The sequence below is a fragment of the Sus scrofa genome, chromosome 1 (genome assembly GCF_000003025.6).
Source record: "Sus scrofa isolate TJ Tabasco breed Duroc chromosome 1, Sscrofa11.1, whole genome shotgun sequence".
In the NCBI taxonomy this organism is placed as follows: Eukaryota; Metazoa; Chordata; class Mammalia; order Artiodactyla; family Suidae; genus Sus; species Sus scrofa.
Window position 1 is genome coordinate 206,369,737 of NC_010443.5, and position 23,996 is coordinate 206,393,732.

The 23,996-nt window shown below is 42.6% G+C and overlaps 1 protein-coding gene and 1 long non-coding RNA gene across 27 annotated transcripts in view; one reads left to right on the plus strand and one right to left on the minus strand.

The window, feature by feature from the left end:
* Positions 1-11,175, plus strand: part of BNC2 (basonuclin 2) — a 455,833-nt gene extending 444,658 nt beyond the window's left edge. For 22 of the 26 annotated variants that reach the window (XM_003480511.4, XM_021063323.1, XM_005660090.3 and 19 more), the window contains one exon: positions 1,322-11,175. In XM_003480511.4, coding sequence (XP_003480559.2) covers positions 1,322-1,982 — 661 coding nt within the window. In that variant the 3' untranslated portion in view covers positions 1,983-11,175. The remainder of the gene's footprint in view (positions 1-1,321) is intronic. The other 4 variants (XM_021063406.1, XM_021063400.1, XM_021063409.1 and 1 more) reach the window with 4 other exon arrangements.
* Positions 3,180-23,996, minus strand: part of LOC110255485 — a 50,038-nt gene continuing 29,221 nt past the window's right edge. The window contains exons 2-3 of the long non-coding RNA XR_002335854.1: positions 13,935-14,072; positions 3,180-3,511 (exon numbers count right to left, since the gene is read on the minus strand). This is a non-coding gene — a long non-coding RNA (uncharacterized LOC110255485). The remainder of the gene's footprint in view (positions 3,512-13,934; positions 14,073-23,996) is intronic.

Sequence of the window (23,996 nt, forward strand, 5' to 3'; positions counted from 1 at the left end):
GCTGGCCATTCCACGTCATTTCTGTTACCGCAATTACTTTTCCACAATGTAGAGCTTCTGCCATTATTGAGAAGCTTTCATGTATCTGGATATTTATTTATTGGGTTATTTTTTGGAAGGGTAGCCTTCAATTTAGGTCCTTGTCAAATGTGAGCCTTTGCAGGTGGAGAGAGGTATATGCCCAAGGGCATTTTAAAAATAAATGGGGGATGTAAATACAAAGGCAATGTTTTCAAATAGATAATAACCTATCAGGCTTTGTAAATCACGACATCCCTATGGATGCTCTGGGCTAAATCCTATCTTATTTTACACAAGCAAAGCACTCAATGAGTAGAATAAAAGTTTTGCTTGTCTAAGAAGTACGGATTCCACTTGTTAAAATAGAGGGACCATATGTTATTATTGTGCTTGATTTTTTTTTTGTATTAATTGTCTGTGGGGTTTTGGGGGTTTTTCTGGTCCCTCTGGGGTTTTTTGTTGTTGTTGTTTAGTGTGATTTTTTTTTAAAGGGTGGATGGGTTTTATTTTAAAAACCGATTTCAGCTTTTCAGCTTTTTTTAAGAATTAAACTTTAAAACTTAATTGATGAAAACATTTTCCACTCTAAAATGTAGCAGCTCCTCAAAAGAAATGTATTTTACTATTAGATTTAGCTGAGATCCCAAATCATTCTGAAAAGGGGGATTTATGATAGAGACAGTCTATAACCCTATTTCAAACTGCTAACCTATTAAGCTAAATTTTTTTTTCCTTCCTAAAACTTGAAGTGTAGGAAGGTGAGGGGGAATAATTATTTTTTAAAGTTAATCCTAAATTATCTAGGTCATTTACGTTTTAAAAAATGGATCCTTTTTACAACCTCTGAAATATTTGCTATAGAAAAAAAAGGGGGTTGGTTTTGTTTTTAGGTAAATTAAATTCAGTTTAAACAAGCAGAAAGTTTCCGTTCTTTTATCCTATTTAATATGTTTCCTCAAACCTCTGCTGTGAGATTCTCTGGAGCTGACGCTGCTACATAGTAAAAGGAACAGATCATTGGGGGAAAGGTGCATGGGTCTGCATTCACCCTTCCATTGAAGAATCTTACTCTCGTAAAAATTATGTTAATGCAAAGCTCCCATTCTTAAACTCCCCACCACCACCTAGTCCCACACCCTGAGGATGTAGGGAAATGTTTGCTTTTATAATGGTGTCCTTATCCGTGAATGTGCTGCTTTGATGCCTCATGGAAGCTGAATCAATTTTAAAATGCTCTCCTTTTTCTCACCCTCCCCACTCCCTGTCCACCTCCCCCACCCCTTCCCTCTTGTTTTCCTAGACACAGTGCCAACATAAATCTGCATCGTAAACTGTTGACCAAAGAACTCGATGACATGGGCCTGGACGCATCGCAGCCCTCCCTTAGCAAGGACCTCCGGGATGAGTTTTTGATGAAGATCTATGGTGCCCAGCACCCCCTGGGGCTCGATGTCAGGGAAGACGCCTCCTCCCCCGCGGGCACTGAGGACTCCCACCTGAATGGGTACGGGAGGGGCATGGCAGAGGACTACATGGTCCTGGACCTGAGCACCACCTCCAGCCTTCAGTCCAGCAGCAGCATCCATTCCTCCAGAGAATCCGACGCTGGCAGTGATGAGGGGATTCTCCTGGATGACCTGGACGGGGCGAGTGACAGTGGGGAGTCCGCGCACAAGGCCGAGGTCCCCACCCTCCCCGGCAGCCTGGGGGCTGATGTTGCAGGATCTCTGATGTTCAACAGCTTGTCCGGGAGCAATGGTGGGATCATGTGCAACATTTGCCACAAAATGTACAGCAACAAGGGGACCCTGCGAGTGCACTACAAAACCGTGCATTTGCGAGAGATGCACAAGTGCAAAGTCCCCGGTTGCAACATGATGTTCTCCTCTGTGCGAAGCCGAAACCGGCACAGTCAGAACCCTAATCTCCACAAAAACATTCCCTTCACTTCCGTAGATTAGTCTCAGAACGGACACTACAAATGCCAGCTCTCACCAGACGGCCTACATATTTGAACTGCCATAGTCAGTGTGTGCTTGTGTGCTTGGGAGGGCGTGTGTATATGTGTGAGTGTGTACACATGTATGCCTCTGTGTCTACATGCGTATACACATGCACACTTTTTTTTCTTTAGATACAAAAAGGTAAACACTAGGTGCTTTTGAATTTTTTTTCCTTGATAGTTTGGGAAGGAGGTGGGATCTTTCATTTGGGGGTGAAAACAAAGTACCCTTTAAATACCCATACACACACACACACACACACACACACACAAAAGCGTGCAACGAGCCCAAATTTTGACAGAATAATAATTCTTGGTCCTCTCCAAAGAGACAATTTGTTGTACCCATGACTGTTGCCTGCAGAAAAAAAAAAGGGAAAAAAAAAGAAAAAAGGAACTTCTTATAGTTGTCTTTTGTGAACTTTAAGGTTTTGAGAGAATCTTCAATTAAAGCATGGCAGATTCACCTGTAAATATTTCGCCTTGAGAGGCCAATGATGTAAAACAATTGTATTGATGGTTGTTTAACTCTTGTTTAATTTTTACAGTTACATCCAGCTGTTAGATATACAGGAGAGAAAAATAATTTGCTGGCTAGCTCTATTCATTTATGTTAGCGTTAATGCACATTTTTTAAAGGAAAGAGAAAAAACATGGTCTTGTTTTTACTACCTGCTAGATAATAGTGATAAAGAGGTGCTGGCATGCCTTACAGCACAGATCTGATTTTTTTAAATGTCCTGTACTAGTACATAAATCCAGTCATGCACTTTTTTTCATACACTACAAGGGGATGTGTAATATCCGTGCTTCTTTTTTATCCTTAAACTATTGCCATACTTCAAGTAAGTGTCTTTTTTTAAAAAATTCACTTGTATAAAAATGGTCTGGTCAGTATAGGGCACAAATGCCAAACAAAAGTATTAGTGTTAACACAAAACTGCCAACTTTGCACAAGTTTCCAGAAAAGAAAATACAATTAGTCACTCAACATAACCACAGGCCAATTTGTCGGCCACCAGAAAACCGCTTTAAAAAAAAACACACACACACACACTCACTTGGTGATTCTTTCAAGTGCCGAATGTTATTACAATCAACATTGCATCCTTCTTGCTTATATGTTCAGTTACATAAAAGGAAAACAAAAATTACGTGGTGTGAAACAGCCAAGGCATTTATTCTTTTAGAGGCAGGATAATATTTCAGGATACAAAAGCCCAAATTAACTCACTATGGAACAAGGCTGAATACAGTAAAAGAGTTGAATACTCATTCATAAGGACCTAACCCCTATCCTTTAAAAAGAAAGAAAAAGTCCAAACGGGGCTGGTCTGCTTTGTGGCCGTCTAATTTGTCGCAGGGTCTGTAGTCCTGAGTTCTATGAGTCAGGCCTCTTTGAGCGACAGAATCAAAAGACATGGAACAGCAGCAGTGCCTGGAAGCTTGGCAAACATGGGCCGAACTTGAACTGAGCAACACTCCTTTCTGAAAAGCCAGAGGAAGGGGTTTTAAAACAGGATCTCTCACTGTTCAGTGTTTTGTGTTTCCCCCACATGATGTGTCAGAAACGAAAGCCAGCCTGAAACCAGGCGGTGGAGAGTGAAAGAGGCGGGAGAGGATTCCCCGAACCTGTTTTGTTTTGTTTTGTTTTGTTTCCGATGTTTACACATGTTGCCTGAGCTGGTTAACCACATCGGCAGCCTCTGCTACCACAACATACTGACTAAATGATGATATTTACTCAACTTCAGTCTGCAGCCAAAACCATTAGGGTGTGCAGTGCGGACTGGGTTTTGTTGTCTTTTTTTTTTTTTTTTTAAGTTGGGGGGCTAAAGAGATAAACAAGGACTATTTTGTCAAATAGTACACAGTAATTTAAAAAGAATGTATTTCTTTTCTGCATGTAAGGGCCTCAGACATTTCTCTCATCAGTCTAAAAGTTAGAATTTCCCTCTCCATTTAAACTTTTAATGTCATTTCCATTTTTCATAGGTTTTGTAATTATTTTTTTCTATGTTCACATCAGCATTCACTTCCGTTAAGTTTGCCAAAGGAAACTGTTACTATGTTTCTCTTGTTATTATTCCTGTAGGAGTTATTGTACCTCACAGTATTTATTGTTTCCAAAAATCAGCATCATCAGTTGAGGATTCAGTATTTGTGAAAATTTCAGAAATAGATTCTTCAAGATAAACTAGATGTGTCTAGGAGCTTTATCTTTTCATCTCCTTCAGAGGATGCTTTGGGGTTCATTTAATTCTTAAGTCTTCATTTGTTCTACAGTGAGGAGAGACCAAAAGTATTTGCAGTATAAAAGCAACTTTATCAAACACTATGTCTCTTAAATGACCAATGTTTACGGTAAAGAAGCTGAGGAATTAGTGCTAACCGTTTTTGTTTTCTTGTACCTTTAAATTCCCCAAAGTCTTAATTGCTTTGTTTTGCTGTTGTGTTAAATCGAATAGACAGATGTTTTCCTTTGTTTTATACCATATGAGACTCTGTACAGTATGTTTGTGAAAGATGGAACTAGAATAATGAAAGTTTGTTTGCAAACATTTTAGTCCTCTTAGCGTTCTCTGTGTTGCGCTGTTGCCCCTGAATGATTCGATTGTGGAAGGGTGGAAAAAATATTTTTGGTATCCCAACAAAAGATGATGGGAACACTAGCTTTGGGGGTGTGCGTAGACTGACACTTAAGTTTTATGAAACCACATTTTTGGCAGTCGTTTATTTTAAAGTTGCACTCTTGGTTGAGACACTAGAGCTCATCTTGTGCAAAATCAATGTTTAGTCTGTTTAATTTAATGTCAACTGAAAGGTCAAAGAGCCCTAGTGAGTGAATTACCTAACTGTCAACAGGCCACATCCACAAATGAACCAGGCTTAGAACAAATGTTTGTTACTCGCCACAAACCAGTGGCTAGCCTGTTAGGACAAGTCCAGAAATAATGAGATTCTTGAGGTAGGATTTCCCTTGCCTGAAGCAAGAGTGTATCCCCCTGCCTTTTGTTGGAGAAATGATACCTTTGCTACTATTTTTGTGCCTCAGGTGCCCACATGTTATGGTGGCCTTCAAAGAAGGCAAAGCATTTTCCAGCCTAAAACCTGTTTGCTTAAAAGTTATGGGCCGGAGTGGGTGGAAGTGATCCACAGGATGTAGAATCGTGAAACGTTCATTTCTTCTAGCCTCGGGGTATGGCTCATTCTTGGGTGTGTGCCTGAGTGCAGAGTTTTGATTTAACTCTGTACTTTTAGTTAAGATGGTGATCCCAAGACTTATTTGCAAACAGGAAGGATGTAGAGATCACTCAGATTTTAATCACTGAGAGCTTCATTTGTGCCATTCATACTCATTTCTTTTTTCATAGGACTTTCCTATTGTGAAACAGGCTCTGTCTAGCTGCATACATTCTTTGCCGGCTGAGAAGGACTTAGGGATGCAGCTTTTCATCCAAGCAGCCTTTTCCCATTTGATTGATTTTAACCAGCGTTTTGTCACAGGTACAACACTGGGCAGGATTATTAATGTGCATGTTCACTAGCTGGTGTCGAAATGTACTGATTTGGTCATTTGAAGCTAAGTTTTTGTAACTAGCAGAAAGGCTTGATCCACTTTAGGGAGTATCTGTGTGTTATGGACAGGGAGACAACCCAGAGCAAGGATAAGGCTAGATGGGTCAGTAATTTGGTTTTAAAAATGTGATTAAAAGTGTGACATTGTGTTGCTGTCTACCTGTATTGAAATAAGTTAATGCATTTCAGATCTTAGTCCAGCAGCCCAGTTCAGCCTAATGCCTTTAAAGGTTTCAAAGTGTTAATGTTTTTCTTCTCACTGTGACAAACATCTCTCTTGAAATTGTTTTTAGCACAATGTACCACTACTACCCTTGTAGTGTGATTTCTTTGGCCATGAATTTCCAGGGCCTTCTGGTAAGAGGAGAAAGGCCTTTAACTGGTTAACAGCCTATTAGTGTATACACTGCTCTTTAAAAAAAAAAAAAAAAAAAAGTAAGCTTTGACTATATCAAGAATGGGCTGTTCCAGAAGCATTTTCCTCATTTTCCTCAGGAGAAACCATGCACTCGGTTCCCACCGAATAAAAAGTGACCTTTTGTTCCCCTTGCTCTGTACACATTCCTGATGTGTGCCAAGCAAATGAGAATGGGGGCCCTTGGCAAATAGAACATAAAGAAGCCAGTAACCAGATTGAGATGGACATGCTGCTAACTGCTAACAGTTGACCTGAGCAGCCCTAACTTGTACTTGGTCTTTAGTGTTGGGTTAGGTTGACTAACAGTAAATAAAGTTCTGCTGTCACGAGACACGCTATGGCTGCTGTCATAAGAAACAAAGCATCTGGAAGAAACTTTTCTTTGATCCCATGGACACACGCCTTTCCTTGAACTTTGGAAAACAATGACACATTTTGGGTTTCTTTTAAATCACCTATATGCCCCCCCCCCCAAGCTTGGAATATTTAGAGGATTTTGCTTTTCCCTCTCATTCTTTGTTCTCCTAATAGGAAGGGTCCAAATGAGTAAGGAGGGCTTAAAAGGCAGGTGCCCAAAAGAAAGGAGGGAATTAGTTTTTTCAAGCCAGGTGGAGGATACGAAGTAGAGGATTCATACCTACCCTGGTTTAAGGATAACTAGGCAAGAAGAGAGTGGATGCCCTAAAAGGGTTTGTTCAAGAGAAAAGCCTGGTACAATTCAGCCTAGTGGGTGAGAGGAATCAAAGCAGAGCCCCCGCAGGACCAGGTGCATCACTGAAGCTCAGTCTGAGGAGGAAGGGAGTGGAATAGCTCAAGTCCCTTTTGGATCAGGGGTGCCAACTAGGGCCATTGTGGAGGGGTGTGTGTGTGTGGAGGTGTGTGTGTGGTGAAGTAAGGCTAGAGTCCCTCAAGGAACAAAAAGATCCCCTGGCTCAACTAGGTCCTATAAAAGGCCAGACGGAGCTCCGATTATGACAAGTGGAGCTGAAAAAGTTGCAGTAGCCAGCACGGAGCTCTTCTTTCTCCACCTTTCCTGTCGTGCACCCTCATGGCTGTGGGGGTAATGCTGTTTGCCTAAAGCTCTCCTGATCACAATGCAAGCTCATTCACCTTCCTACAAAGCATGAAAGTAACTTTTCTGTTTTCATAGTTCCCCTCCAAGCTGAACCATGTGTGGGAGCCTTGCTCGTGTTGGCATTAAGGTCGTACATATCTGCTCCGTCTGAAACATGTTCTCCTATTTCCTATCAGTGGAGAGTCGCTCACTGTAAATGCTAATTTCCCATTAGCATTATGTAAATCCAGCTGTAAAAGTGATTAGTCAATTCATCTAATGTCACTCTTGCCCAGACACCCATCCTTTCCTGTATTTTCCCATCATCCTCATTCTTTCCACATCTTGCAGAAAATGATGTTTATGGTCACTTGGCAATAACTGGACATCAAATACTGTCTTTTTGGCATTTGTTGAAAAATCCAAATGCCTGATAACAGGGTGTTTTTAAAAAAAAAAAACCTAAGCATTTTTACAAGTACACTGAATTGGATCAGCATTATTGTTCATTATAACGCTATCTATTTTTTTGAAGTAACGTACTGTAGTTGTCATAAAACTATCTTTATTCCTCTCCTCTGGTGTTGTTGTAAATTCATTTGACCTTTACTGCAAAAAAAAAAAAAAATCTTTTCTATATAGAGTATCAAGACAAGGCTCACTGTGTAACAAATAGGGGACCATTACAAAAGAGGAAGGGAAAAAGCCAGGCTGAGCATCGAGAAGCTTCAGTTCAATTTCACCTCATATCTTTCTAATAACTTACTTGTCACTTTATTACCTTCCAGTAATGTGAGCGCTGCTGACAAGACTGTCACACTAACAGCAGACAACACCCTGTCTGCTGCAGCCCCAGCTCTCCTGGCTACTTACTGCCCTGGCCCTGAAGGGACACAAACTAATAGTGTGCTTTCCAGTTCAGCACTTGGCCATCAAATATAAAAGGATGCGTAATTGCCTGTTTATCCCTTGTGAAGGGGAAATTGAGTACAAGGGCTAGGCTTTCCCACTGAGTTCCCTGATGTACACACACATCCACAGTCAGTCTCTCTCCTTCCCCCTCTCCCTTTCTCTGCCCCCCACCCCCCGCCTTTCTCCTCTCCCTCCCCTTTCAACACACAGGCACATACACACACCCACTAAACTGTATCTTTGGTAAGCCCACCACTGCCCCGAGGTGCCCTCTCCAGCTATTAAGTGGACACTAACAAGACTACTTCTTAAATAAAGGGTCAGAGAGACGCTGGCTGTGATGTCATTCTTTGCATCTTTGGAAACTTTAAGTATTGCAATTCCTTGCCCATGCATTTGGGGGTTACTGGGGTGGCCCGATAATGAACATAAAATTTCTGCAAGTCAGTGGCAAAAGTGGCATTAGATCACCCCATATTCTGAAGGCAAAAGCATGGTATTTTTTCTTCCCCTTCAAAAACTGCACATGTAAACAAATTAGTTGTGTGTGATATTTTTTTTTTTTTAGTTTTGGCATCCAGCATTAGCCTAAACGTATCCACGTATCTTGCCATGACACCCTCCAAATCCATAATGTTAACAAGACAGATTAATCTTCGTTTTGTTTAACTGGACTGACAATCTGAAAAAATAATAAGGCATGGAGATTTTGACTTGAATCACTAAAACAGGGAGCAACCTATACATGAAAGGTCAATTCTCCACTTTGGGAGAATTTTGGTAAGAACAAGCATCTGAGCTTTATGAAATCAAGTGATGGAAGCTGCAAAAGGTACAGAGAAGATGATGTGAACGTGTTACATTTCCAGACACCATGGGCCCAAATAATGTGTAGGTATTGGCTGCTATTTCTGTATACTGAACTGCTTCAAGGGGGCGAAAAAATGGCTAAAGGAAGTCCATGCTTCCTTCTAACCCTCTGGCTGCAGGTCTCATAGAAGCTGTTGACCCTTGCTTTGAACAGTCACATTTCAAATGTACTCGTCAATCAAATAAGACACACGTGGGTGTCATCTTTGACGTGAAGTTTGGGAAAGAGCAGAGTGGCAAATCTAGAGGCAGATGACTGAATGGGTCTATGCTGACAAATCCATGCTAAATTATTTTCAGTAACCAGTGTGAGGACTGGGAAGAAAAGCACTTTGAGCAGGGATTCTTGGGGTCCAAGACTTGATTTTTTTAGGTTCCCCTAGTCTGTATATATAACGATCACGTATCAAACTTCCTCATAGATTAATTAAAAATTCAGTTGCCAAAATTGCACAAATTCTACTAACAAATGCTAGCTCTTCCTCCTTTAAGTAACAGGGATGCTTCAGGACAGTTTTAATTCTTTAAAACAATTTTTTAGCCTCAAGACTCTGAAGGAAGGGAAGAACAGAAAAGGATATTTTCGCAGAAATGGAGAGAAGTAGATAATATAAGAATATATTTCTTGGAGAAAGAATCTTAAGTGCTATACCAAGACCTTACAAGACTTCCTGTTGCCAAATGTGATGCTGAAATAATTCACAAGTAAGAGGGCAAATCACTCCCTTACGAACTGGATCTGCCCACTTCTATTCTGGAACTTGAGGATGGGGAGTGTCTGGGGAGGCCCTGGATTGGGGGTAGGAGGCGGAGAAGAGGAAGCACTCCACCCCTCTCCCCCGGGAATGTTTTCCACGTGACAGAGGGGAGCCCAGCCCCCTTGGTAGTCCCACTCCAAGTTCGCTGACCTGGCCCTGTGTATGCATAAGCCTTTCCACGCTAGGAGACAAAGTACCCCTTACCCTCCTGAGAATCGGCGCCATGCCTGTAGCCATGAGAAGCGCTGATTCACCAGGGACAATGCTCTTGACTCCCAGTGTGCTGAGCTACTAGGTTCAGTTAAGATGTGTCAGCCAAGGTTGACTGTTTTTCTTCGTCTAGTACTTAATTTGGAGCTTTTTGGCATGTCTTTGTACAGAGTCAAACATTCCTCTCATTGCCCCTCTTAATCCCCCCTGACTATCCCATTATCTTTCCATTCTTGCCCTTCCTTCTTCTGAGCTCACCTGCCCCCTTAAAAAAAATATATTTTCTGAAGCAAAAAGGTAGAACACTCCTTCCTTCATCTGCATTTTGATCACTTTGGAAACATTTGTGTGTTCTCCCCTGTCCAGGGTTTACATAACGTGAATTAAGTGAATGGGGTGTTGTAGGATTATGTAGTAACCTGATAATGATCAAGACTTATAATATGCGGTGCTCTCACTTCCCTGTGCAAACTTTGGTTCAGCTGCCCTACAGAGAAGTCTTACCCTTTTCCTCCCAGTGCCAGTATGAACAATGCAGGAGACCTGAATGCGGGTACCTGGAGGTCAGAGAGGCAAGGAAGATGAAGAAACCAGAAGACTTTGGTCTGAGGCCACCCTGGGCCTTTCCTCAGAGGTAGAGGCTTGCCAGGGCTTTGAGAAAGAAAGTTCCCCGTTCTCTACTGCAGATCATGAACTAGTTCTTGTAGAACTAGCAAGATCCTTCACATGGTTGAGAGAACCTAAGAACTTTCTTGTCCATCCCAAGCCCACTGGTGAGTCTCCATAGCAAAAACCATTGACTCAGCCTGCATATCTGACAGCAAAATTGGCCAAAGGAAATTGATATATCTTAAGGGAAAGGAATTTTCTCCAAGATCTTGGCCTCTCCCAACCCCAGAGTTTGGGGGGTTATGCTTTTTGTTTGTTTCTGTTCTCATCTGCATCAGACCAGCCTCTTCTGCTCAGCCTGTCACAGAACCAAAGTCTGTACTACAGAAGGGAGCTGCACCAAGGGACGGGGACAGCTTGCATCGCCCTGATCTAATCATTGTGACATCGGTAGCTTCATAAATACTGTATGTACTTTGAACAAGGGTTTTGTTTTTGTTTTGCTTTGTTTTTGTTTTGCTCTTTGTTTTTATTAGTAGTCTAAGGGAATTCAAAGTTTTTATTTGCTATTTCCTTTGTTGTATTTTCTGTACTATAACTGTCTACAGTATGTCTTTTGCATAAAATGCATAAGGGTTTGGGGATGTAAATGGAATTTTATTCATATTTTGTCCAAATACCTCTTGTAATTTGTATCAAAATTCTTGTACAATTTTTATATTAAAGATTTATCAGTCACTGACCTCTTCTTAACTTCTTGCTTTGAAGAACCCTCAACAAATTCCAAGAGACCTTCACAAAATCCACCTAGTAACACTTGAGCTCACATGGTGAGTCACCCTATGTCAGCACACTTGTTGGATAACTCCATCTCCTTTTTGGACTGAATCATGGCATTACTGAATACACTTCTTAGGAAGATCAAGGCAAAGTTGAGTCAGAGCTACAGCAAGGCTGGCTGGTGCCAGTAGAGCCCAGCAAACGCTAAGTCCTTCCTCACTAAAGCCATCCCTTTGGGGTTGCCTTTTTCAGTCTCTCTCCAGAATTTCTCTTCCTCAAAGCCCCTTCCAGGCTCTCTTAAGGAAAGGAAGACCTTAATCTTTGCACCTTAGTTTTCTGCAAATAAATTTTCTTCCACCCCAACCCTGAGAAATTTGGAGATGGCAGCAAAAAGGTATCTTTGTTTCAGACTAAATGCTTGTGTTTCAGTTTATATTCTCTTGACGATGTTTTTCTGCAGATTGTGTTCATTATCATCTAGAAATAAAACTAGCAGATGGAAAGATGTCATCAGCAGCGACATTGTCTCCTCCTGTCATATTGCTTGGGGCCAATGGGAAGAAGCAGACGGGTGCTTCTTTCTCAGCATCGTTTAATACCACCCGCATCTCTTAAATCAGTTCTAGCTAAAAATTAGGCTAACTTCAACCATAACCCTTCCAGTTTAGTATTTCCTCTTCTCCATCCCTGGAGCCATGTTTACCCAAATCTCCCCAGCTTGTTCCACCCACTTCTCCAGTTTCCTCTGGCCTATGACCCAGAGAAATGAGCTACCCAGACTCTTTAGCAATGTCCGTGGCCCCAGGCCGCTGGCCAATAAGAAGCTGGACAGGCTGCTTGTACCAATCCTGCTGTCATCGGACCCATGGTAAGGAACTATACAGCGAGCTTCAGAAACCACTGGCTGAGGGTCCCTCCCAGGGTAACAAGGGTACTGGCCACCAATCCTTGATGGGGGCTCTCCCTTTGATTTCCTCTGAGCACCCACAGATGGTTTCAGGGTGAGGGCAAAGAAATGAAAGCTTAAACAATTTGGGGGGAAGTCAACCTCCATTGAGGCATGTAGTCATTAAATGTCACGGATGTGTTAGTGCGCCCCTGCAGGGAATCCAGGCATAATTATGATCTTTTCATCTGTCATAACATGTCTGTAATTGGCAAGCATGCTCCTTCAAACAGCTTCCTCTTAAAAAAGAAAAGTTGTTTTAAATGTTATTAAATGCTGGAAATCCTCCTGTTTAGCGAAGAGGCACCCACGAAGTCAGCTCCTGGCACAAAGCTAATCAGAACTGCCTGGGTTGTGGCCAGTTGCTCTTCTGAGCCACTGGAAAACTTGCTGCCTGTTAGTCTGCCCTGTGTCAGTTGACAGTATGACAGTAGATTAAGTGCTACTAATTTAATAAAGCTGCTCTGAGGATGGAACTGATCTATCAATGAAGACCACAGAGGATCGCCTGGGTGGGGGTGCGGGAGGGGCGGCTGAGAATATTGAATTGCCTCAAGTCATACTGGGGGTGGGGTGGAATCTATTGATCCTTGGTAAGGCGCAGTTATTTTTAGTCACCTGACTCTCAGGCACCCAATCATTACCCATATTCATCAGAGACAGATAATGAACAGAGGTATTGATTAACAGGGGTAGCTGAAGAGAGTTCCCAACAGCGCTAGTTCACGTTGATAGGTCTCCAATGGGAATAGAGGCCATGCAGCCCTGGCACATAACTTACTCTCTTCTAGGTCCTCTCATTGATTTTATTTGGGGGAGGGGGGGAGAGCCTTGCATACAGTGGTGTTCCCACGACCCTTTCCCTCAAACCTTCCTTGGAAAAAAGACAAAGCCAACTGACTGCAGCAGTCAACAAGTGCACAGCTCTGCTCCAAGTTCCCTGCTTCTCTCCAGGCTGGCTGTCCTACTGCATCTCTGATTGCTGTGTGTGTTATCTTGATTTACAGAAATGTGCCCGAAGCTGGGACATGCCAGTCAGAGCTCAGAGCCATCAGGCATACGAAGCCTTCCCTCCCCTAAAGATCAACATATGGCTTCGGGAAATTATCATGTTAGGCTAATTGCACCAAGTTGGCATGGTAGGAACATAATGAGTCCCGGTTTCAGCACGCTGACCCCAAACCCAGTGATGCCAGTGCAGAGGAACTTTCCAAGCATTTTGCCTCATGGCAGGAATCCTCATTGAGCTGCTGTTTGCAAAAGGCATTTGGTTAGATTTCTAGCGTGCGCCCTGAGCCTACACTGCATGTTCCAATGGTACACAGGAGTTTGCTGTGCTGTTCAGGGGAGTGCTTGTCCTTCCAGAGAACTAGTGGTGACCCACATGCCATAACCGTCAGAAGCTACGTGCTGCCTGACAGGTGACATGCCACATAAAATGCTGATAGGTAACTAGAAACCATTAAACCCCACGGAGGAAAAAAAAAATGTAAAGGATTAAGACAAGGACAGCTGTAAAAAATAAAGCTCAAATGCATCATTAGAAACCAAAAATGCACAAAGTCCAACTGTCTGTCATTCACACTGGATATTAGCAACACTCAACTTGGATATTGATGAAATGCTGTAAGAACTTGAAGTCACCCCTTAACTCCTGAAGCGAGAGGCAAGTTGCTCTTTGCTCCAGTCTCTCCTTATCTGATCCCAAGATTTTGATGACATTTAATTTCATCTGCCTCTGATTATTCATGCCAACGTGCCTTAATTTGTCTTACCTTGGTCAGCAGACTTTCCATCTTCAGGTCCAGCCTTTTCTTGGACTTGGAGACTTTTGAATGTACCACCTCCAGCCTTTTCTTCACCCTTCTTTATTCTCTTCATCATAATGTTCAGTTCAATTTCTGTTTTCTTGGCTGAAACCATTTAAAAAAAAATCAGTTCAATACATTTTGATCCTCTGGGGTTTGACTGTACCTTGACTTCTTTCCAAATGTAAGAACTGTTGGGGGGAAAAAATCAAAGGTTTCAATAATTTTAAACCTCGAGTTCTGTGCATGGTGCAGCAACTTCATGTTTTTGGAATGCTCTTAAAATGGTCATAAGCAATTGAATTTGGAGGTTATCAGAGTTTGTGGCCTATGCTATGTGAGGTGGTTTAAAATTATTAGGCCACTTCCCGGTTTTTAGAGAGATTCATTTTTACAAATGTAAGTGCTATTAACAATTCAACACACTCATAATTCCCCATCTCTGTTCTTCCCCATAATCTCAACTTCAATTTTTCTCAGTTTTTGCTTAAGTGGAGAATTGCCTTCCAAAGTTTCACAAAGTCATTTGCAGGCTGAAAACAAGACACTTATTTGATTATTTTCAGATGTCACATCAGTTGGTCTTCAGCAGAAAGTAATCCTGCAAGATGTTATGCTTTATGCTTTCTGTTCTTTCAAAAACCACAAACCTGTGTGTTTGAAAATATGTCTCTTTCCAAAGCCCTCAGCCACACCCACAGAGCACACATGGGAGGAGGGTTTCAAGCTCACAGGCAGAGATGCCTTTTCAAGGATTCAACAAAGCCCACTCACTTCATAAGCCCACCATGAGTATAAGCAGAGAGGGAAAAAAGCCAGGGTGAAAGCCAGGAAGTTGTGCCTAGCAGGGAATCGTGTTCTCAACACTTTTAAGACAGGCTGTTTTCTCTAGTCCTCGTAGATTGTGGCGCAAAGTAGGTGATCAAGGTGCATTCACAGAATAAATGGGTACTATAGATGGGGACTGGAGGGGGGTGGACAGACCCTTTGTTAAATGGCAAAGTCATAGCCAGCCTTAAGATTAGGCAAAGGCAGGGACTTTCTCACTGCATAGAAGGCAGGCATCAGCTATTTAAAGACTCTGAAAAGCAGATACTAGCAGAAGCCTTGTGGAAAACCACCAAGATTCAAAGCACTGCCAAAATGGCCTAGATTGCCATTTTTCCCTCCAAGTGCCTGAACTTGTGGAAACCTGAACCCCATGATGAGTGGTCGGTCCTCAGGGCTCCACAGAGCACTCTCCAGGGGAAGTCCTCTGGTCAAGGAGCCAGGAAGGAAACAGTGGATGCTCAGGGAGAGTGGGGGAAATACCCTTTTCCTTTTTTGCAATGTGTGTTTTTTTTGGTTTTTTGTTTTTGTTTTTTTCATGCCTACCTCCAGCCCAAGCAACCTCATGACAAAAGTAGCAGCAGTGGTGGTAGCGGGAACCAGCAAATGCCTAAATTCTCTGAGAAGGAAGTGGGCCACCCGGATTGGAAGAGCTGTTGTCCCAGAGGGTGGGGACACCCTTTTGCTTTTTATCTCAGTCTGTCCTCCCACTGCCTTGTCCTGGAGATGAGCACTGCCCCAGGAAAAGAATCGCAGAACACCAGGTTTCCACAGGACTGAAAGGCCAAGGCTGGAGAGGTCCAGGGAAACCATGGAGAGGGATGTTCTTGGAAAGTAACCCCTTCAAATGAATTCCTGGGCCCACCCCTGAGGTGCACATGCATGGATCTAAGTCTGTGCAGTCAAGACTGCCTACTGGCTGGTGCTCTCGCATGGGACAGATCCAAGTAGAGTTTCAAGGGATTTAAAAGCTGAACTGACACCAGAACTAAGACCTACTGAAGGCTGGTTGGAACTTGAAACCTGAACTAAGGTTGAATGCCTGCTAAAATCACGTTGACATTCTCCACAGCATTTAAACAAGGCCCAGAATCTCATAATGTGTGTGGTAGGCAGACCTCTTGGTTTTCGTTTGTTTTTCAGCTGTGGTAAAATATATGTAACAAAAATGTATAACATTAACCATTTTAAAGTGTACAGGCAGTGGTTGTTGTGCAACCATCACCACCATCCATCTCCAGAACTTTTCATCTTCCTCAACTGAAACAGTATCTATTAAAGACTAAGTCTCCATTAGCTCTACTGCACCATTCTACATTCTGTCTCTATGAATTTGAGTACTCAAGGTACCTCATCTAAATGGAATCATATATTTGTTCTCTTGTGACTGGCTTATTTCACTAGGATAGTGTCTTAAGGTTTCATCCATGTCGTAGCATGTGTCAGGATTTCCTTCCTTTAAGGCTGAATAATAGTCCATTGTGTGTATATACCACATTTTGTTTATCCATTCATCTGCTAATAGGCAGTTGTATCACTTCTACTAGTAGGCAGTAGCCAGACAAATAGTCCCTCGTGATCCTTTATACCTGTTTTCTTTCTTTTTTTTTTTTTTTTTTGTATTTTTAGGGTCACACCCGAGGCATATAAGGGTTCCCAGGCTAGGGGTCTAATTGGAGCTGTTGTTGCCGGCCTACACCACAGCCACAGCAATGCCAGATCTGAGCTGCATCTGCGACCTACACCATAGCTCATGGCAACGCCAGATCCTTAACCCAATGAGCAAGGCCAGGGATCAAACACACAACCTCATGGTTCCCAGTTGGAATTGTTTCCACTGCACCACAACGGGAACTCCAATGTACCTGTTTTCTTATCCTTGTGAGATCCCATCTCCTTGAGTGTGGGCTGGACCTAGTGACTTACTTTTAACAAACAGATTATAGTAAAAGTGTAACATACAATCAGAATATAGCCCAAAATTTTTCAGCCTATGAAGAACTAGGAAGATCTTTCACATGGGAGAAGACAAAATGACAACGTTGTTGTAATTACTTGAAAAGGACTTAACATCAAGTATTATTTAAACATTCCAGCAATCCCACTCCTGGGTATACATCCAGACAAAACTTTCATTGAAAAAGATACATGCACACCTGTGTTCATCACCACGCTATGCACAATAACCAAGACATAGAAACAACCTAAATGTCCATTGAGAGATGAATGGATTAAGAAGATGTGGTACATATACACAATGGAATACTACTCAGCCATAAAGAAGATAAATTAATGTCATTTGCAGCAACAGGGATGGAACTAGAGATTCTCGTACTAAGTGAAGTCAGAAAGAGACAGACAAATACATATAATATCACTTATTTGTGGACTCAAAAATACGGCACAGATTTTCCTATCTACAAAACAGAAACAGATAATGGCCAAGGAGAACAGGCTTGTGGTTCCTTGCAGGGAGTGGGGAGGGAGTGGGATGGACAGCCAATTTGGGGTTTTTGAATACAAACTGTTACATTTGGAATGGATGGGGAGTGGGGCCCTACTGTACAGCACAGGGAACTGTGTGTGACTGGGTCACTTAGCTGTACAACAGAAATTGAAGAAACATTGTAAATCAACTATACAATAAATAAATAAATAAAAAGGAAAGCTAGAAGGTCTCATATAGGAAATAGAAGATATGAGGAACCAAATGGAATTTTTAGAACTGAAAAATAAGATTACTAAAATTAAAAATTTGTTATCAGCTCTATAGCAGCCTAGCCATGACAGATGAAAGTCAGTGGACCTGAGGATAAGTCATCAGAAATTACCCAATCTGAAGAACAAAGAGAAAAAAAAAATTAAACAGAACTTCATGGACCTGTGTGATAATAACAAAAGAGCTAATGTGTGCTATTGAAGTCCCAGAACTAGAGGAGAAAGAGTTCAGTGGAAAAAAAGTATATGAAAAACTAAACACTGAAAACATCATAAATCTGGCAAAAGATACAAACCTACAGATTCAAGAGGCTAAAACAAGATAAAGCCAAAGAAATGCACACCCAGACATACATGCTAGAGTCCACAGGTAAAGAAAATCTCTAAAATAAAAACAAAAATAAACAAATGGGACCTAATTAAACTTAAAAGCTTTTTACAACAAAGGAAATCATAAACAAAATGAAAAGGCAACCCACAGAATTGTAGAAATACTTGCAAATGAAGCAACCAACAAGGAATTAATACCCAAAATATACCAAGAACTTATGCAGCTAAATAAAAAACAAAACAAAACAAAACAAAACAAAAAACCCGATCAAAAAATGGGCAGGGAGTTCCTGTCCTGGAACAGAGGAAACGAACCCCACTAGGAACCATGAGGTTGTGGGTTTGATCCCTGGCCTCGCTCAGTGGGTTAAGGATCTGGCATTGCTGTGAGCTGTGGTGTAGGTCACAGATGCAGCTCAGATCTGGCATTGCAGTGGTTCTGGCATAGGCCAGCAGCTGCAGCTCCAATTAGACCCCTAGCCTGGGAACCTCCATATGCCATGGGTGTGGCCCTAAAAATACAAAAGACAAAAAAAAAAAAAAAAAGGCAGACGATCTAAATAGGCATTTCTCCTAAAAGACATACATATAGCCAAAGAACACATGAAAAGATGCTCAACATCATTAATTGTTAGAGAAGTGCAAATCAAAACTATAATAAGGTATCATTTCACACAGGTCAGAATGGCCATCAAAGTTTACAAACAACAGATACTGGAGAGGATGTGGAGAAAATGGAACCCTCCTATACTACTGGTGGGAATGCAACATAGTTGGTATAACCACTATAGAAAACAGTACAGAGGTGCCTCAAAAAACTAAAACTAGAACTACAATATGATCTAGCAATCCTACTCCTGGGCATATATCTGAAGAAAACCGTCATTCAAAAAGATAGGAGTTCCCGTAGTGGCGCAGTGGTTAACGAATCCGACTAGGAACCATGAGGTTGCGGGTTCGGTCCCTGCCCTTGCTCAGTGGGTTAACGATCTGGCGTTGCCGTGAGCTGTGGTGTAGGTTGCAGACGTGTCTCGGATCCCGCGTTGCTGTGGCTCTGGCGTAGGCCGGTGGCTACAGCTCCGATTCAACCCCTAGCCTGGGAACCTCCATATGCCACAGGAGCGGCCCAAGAAATAGCAACAACAACAACAACAACAACAAAAGATACATGCACCCCAATGTTCACTGTAGCACCATTTACAACAGCCAAGGCATGGAAGCAACTAAGTGTCCACTGACAGAGGAATGAATAAAAATATGGTACATACATACAATGGAATATTGCACAGCCATAAAAAGAATGAAATAATGCCATTTGCAGCAACATGAATGGACCTAGATATTATCATACTAAATTAAAGACAAATAAGATGTCACTGATATGTGGAATCTTTAAAAAAATGATACAAATGAACTTACAAAACAGAAACAGACTCACAGACTTATAAAGGTGATAGGGAGGGATGGATTTGGGGTTGGGATTGGTATATGGGGTTGTATACAGAATGAAGATCTGCCATATAGCACAGGGAACTCTACTCAGTATTCTGTGATAACCTATATGGGAAACAAGTACAAAAAAGAATGGATATGTATCTATGTATAACTGAATCACTTTGCTCTACAGCGGAAATTATCACAACGCTGTAAATAAATTATCCCTTAATAAATAAATTTTTTAAATGAAAACAAAGAAAATCCCCAAAAGAAAAACCCTAAGAAAAATGATTAATTACTTATAGGGGAACAGTTGGAATGACTGTCTTTTTTCATCAGAAACCAAGAAAGCCAGAAAGAAGTGGAACATTGTATAAGTACCGAAAGAAAATGTCAACCCAGATTTCTTAATCCTGGAAACATATTCTTGAGGAATGACTGTGAATTAGTCATTCCTGGATTAAGTAATTCTGAATCCCCATCCCCAGTAGATATAAAACAACTGCTAAAGGAAATTCTTTAGAAAGAAAGGATAATAAACCGCTCCCCCAAAGTTGGAACTTCAAAAAGGAAGGAAGAGCAACAGAAATTAAATAGATGGGCAGAAACAATAAATGATTTTTCTCATGTTAATTTTCTGATGGTTTGAAAGCAAAACATATAGCATTGTCTGGTTGTGATTTTGATGTTTGTAGATGTAATACATAAGACAACAATGACATGAGGTTATATCACATGTGACTATTTATATGACATTCTCAAAACAAAACTGTAGCAGTAGAGAATAGATAAGTGGTTGCTAGGGCTGGCGGGGGTGGGGGTACAGAGGGATGGCAGGAAGGAGGTTTTGGAGTGATGGGGCATCAGGGTATCCCGTTTGCAGTGGTAGCATTTGTACTGAATTTGATAGAATATAGAGAAAAAGTCACTTCTACTATATATTAATTTTAAAAACAAAATAGGAAGTAGAATTAGGTCCCTTGGTACTTTGATTTCAGAGAGTGAAAACTGTCTTCCCCACCCTGTCATCCCTCATTTTAAAAAGACACCCCCTGTACTCTTACTTTTTGCTTTCACAGGAATGTCCTTAAGAGAGGGTGGAGTCTTTCACATCATAATGATGAGGCTTAAAATAAAACCCTACGGCGGAAACTCACTGACTGAAATTCACCTTTAAGTTTTAGGTATTCTCCAGCTTATTTACAGCAGTGCGTTTTGCTAGAAGAGAGCCTGAAAAAGAGGGCGCAAGACATTTTGACAGGAGGTGCCACCAGTGAATATATAAAAGATTGGTCCGGAGTTACCCAAGAGCCTTCATGTTGATAGACATGTCTTAGAGAACACTTCAAACAGTTGCCATGGAGAAGGACAAGGGCAGGATTTTTGTAATATTACCCATATTCCCCTGTAGTCTTTCCGTCTAGCAAAGCCAGCAACTCCTAATTCCCGACCAGGGCACCAGAGTACCAGCCATTGCTCATGGGAGACTCTGAATCTCCACCTACTCCCTCCGGTTCCACATGCGCATACAGGCTGCAGAGCCATTGGGCAACAAGGGGGCAGGTAGGAAGAATATCTTCGATGTTATGTCCACACTGGCAAGTCCATGGACTAGCTGCTTTTTCAAAGTAAGCAGTGAGTGGAGAAGAGAACCCAGCCAGGGAGAGTGACAAGAGCAAGGAGAGAACCAGACCCGTGATAGGGAAGTTAGAAGTGTCAAAGAGTAAGTGGTTGGCGATATGAAACACTCCAGAGAATCAGGTAAGGGGAAAACTAGGAAGCATTCACTGGATTTGGTGATTAGGGAAACCATTCAGACTTTAGCTCAAACAGGGCACAGCCTCAACATATGCATCACAGGGCCTCCTGAGTCCAGCTTTCCTTGTCAGTTCAAACTGCTCCACCCTTGGCCCTGACACCAGAAAGCCATGCTAGGTTGACTTCTGCAGGACAGTGGCCAGAGACTGACCAGGCATGGGTGACTGACCCAAGGGCAGCCCATTTAGAGGCTGGCAAGTGATCTACGAGGAGGTCTGGTACAAAGCAAACATAATAATTAGCTATTTGAACAAGCTTGGTTCAGGATTTGGACTCAGAGGCATAAAGTAGATTGTGCAGTTGGATGTTAGAAAACATTAGTTCTAATGCGAATAGAGAAAGAGAGAGCCAATTTGACACAGGCTACAAATGCTGAAAGAGATGGATACAGAAGTTGGTCCCTACAGCTGCTCTGAACTGCAGGAATGCTTGGATCACAAAGCGTGTGTGGAACCTGGTTAGTATACATGAGGATGCAGGTTCAATCCCTGGCCTCACTCAGTGAGTTAAGGATCTGGTGTTGCTGTGAGCTGTGGTATAGGTCGCAGACACAGCTTTGATCCCACGTTGCTGTGGCTGTAGTGTAGGCTGGCAGCTGCAGCTCCGATTTGACCCCTAGCCTGGGAACTTCCATATGCCATGCGTGCAACCCTAAAAAGACAACAAACAACAAAAAATGCACGTGGGCTTTATTAGGAAGTTTGGTGGTAAAGGGAAAAAAACTTGTGTTAGGTCGCAAAGAAGGGTCAGGGGTGGGGGGAGGTGTGGTTAATAAAAGGACAGACTCAGTCATGAAGGAGGATGTGAGGAATGCAACTATGCTGGTTCATTTAAGCCCTGACTCTGGATCCAGCCCCACAGTTGGTGGTGGGGGTGGGGGTGGGAGTGGGGAGGGGCAGATGATGCTTTGCTCCAAAATCTAAGGGATAGAGAAATGCCTAGAGATGACCTCCTAGTGGACACAGGAGCTACAGTATATTCAAAGTGATTAGAGGGGGTGGAGGGAAGAGCACCACCCATGAGTCTGAACCATGCCCAAGGCTCCCTTCTAAGAACTTTGCCTACCTTTCCTCATGTTTGCCCACATCGCATCTGTAGGATACACACGACCTGACTCTACACTTGAGAATTTGAGGCTCAAGGAAGTTAGGAAACAAAGACCACCGAAACTTGCCTCTGAACTCGGACCTTGTTGTCTGAAGACCTGCTCTTCCCCCTTCCATCCTTTCTCCTGCTCATGAACCTTATACACTTATCAATCCACAGGCAAATTTTTGTGGAGGGAGTTCCCATCATGGCTCAGTGGTAATGAAGCCGACCAGTATCCATGAGGATGCAGGTTGGATCCCTAGCCTTGTTCAGTGGGTTAAGGATCTGGTGCTGCAGTGAGCTGCAGTGTAGGTCGAAGACACGGCTCGGATCCTGAGTTGCTGTAGCTGTGATGTAGGCTAGCAGCTGTAGCTCTGATTCAACCCCTAGCCTGGGAACTTCCATATGCCATGGATTTGGCCCTAAAAAGACAAACAAACAAACAAACAAAAAAACCCACTTTTTTGGAGTTCCTGTCGTGGCTCAGTGGTTAACGAATTCGACTAGGAACCATGAGGTTGAGGGTTATATCCCTGACCTTGCTCAGTGGGTTAAGGATCCAGCATTGCCATGAGCTGTGGTATAGGTTGCAGACGCGGCTCGGATTTCACATTGCTGTGGCTGTGGTATAGGCTGGTGGCTACAGCTCCGATTCGACCCCTAGCCTGGGAACCTCCATGTGCCATGGGAGCGGCCCTAGAAATGGCAAAAAAAAAAAAGACAAAAAAACCCCACAAAAAACAAAAGCCTTTTTTGTTGTTGTTGAGTTGCTTTGGGTGTGGTAAGAGTAAGACAAAGAAGATTCCAATATAGTTGAGAAAAAATAAAAATATGCATAATATGGTAAGTGATAGTTCATAGTAGGCCAGTTGGGGTCCAATCTGGAAAACAGAAAATTCACTGTATTTCAACAGAATTCAATACAGTGAACTGGTTAAATGGGTGTTGGAAGCCTGAAAAGGGAAAGGAGGATATTGAGGGAAGACCAAATAATAGCTTCAGGGAGGAGCTACCAGCCCTAAAGCTTAGGGGACAAAAGGGAGGTTTTGCGTCATCAGAACCTTGCAGTGCAGAGGAGAATCCTATTGAGGTGGGGCTTAGACCTCGGGGAAAGTACAGGCTACTGGTATCCTGGCAGTACAGTACCTCACAGAGCTGAGGCTCATACATGAGGAGGAAGGCTGCCTGTCAGGGCTTTTACCTCAGGAGCTTGAAGAAGGGGGTGGCCCGAAGAACTGAGGTTCATATTTCTTTTTATTTTTCTTTATAGGCCCGCACCTGTGGCATATGGAAGTTCCCAGGCTAGGGGTTTAATCAGAGCTGCAGCTGCTGACCTACACCACAGCCACAGCAATGCAGAATCAAAGCTGCATCTGCGACCTACACCACAGGTCATGGCAACGCTGGATTCCTTAACCTGCTGAGCAAGGCCAGGGATTGAGCCTGAATCTTCAATACTATACTAGTCGGTTCTTAACCCACAGGCCACAGTGGGAAGTCCAAGGTTCATATTTCTGAAGAGAGGGCATGGCTTGGCGGCTGTTGGTACTTGTGAGGTGGTGTGAGAAAGCTGATTCTGGGAATGGGGAAAGAAGCTGGAAGTCAGAACCAACCTCTACTGCCTGAAGGCAACACTGACAGGAAGGGCAAGCACGCAGGAAGGGGCAAGTCCATTTTCTTTCCCTCCTGCCTTCTAATCTCCCTGGAATTACCACTATTGGCAACATGTAACAGGGAGCCAACTGGCAAAGGCGAAATGGAGTTGGCAGAGTTCCAGTCTCAGCATCCCAGAGCAGAATTGAAAAGAGT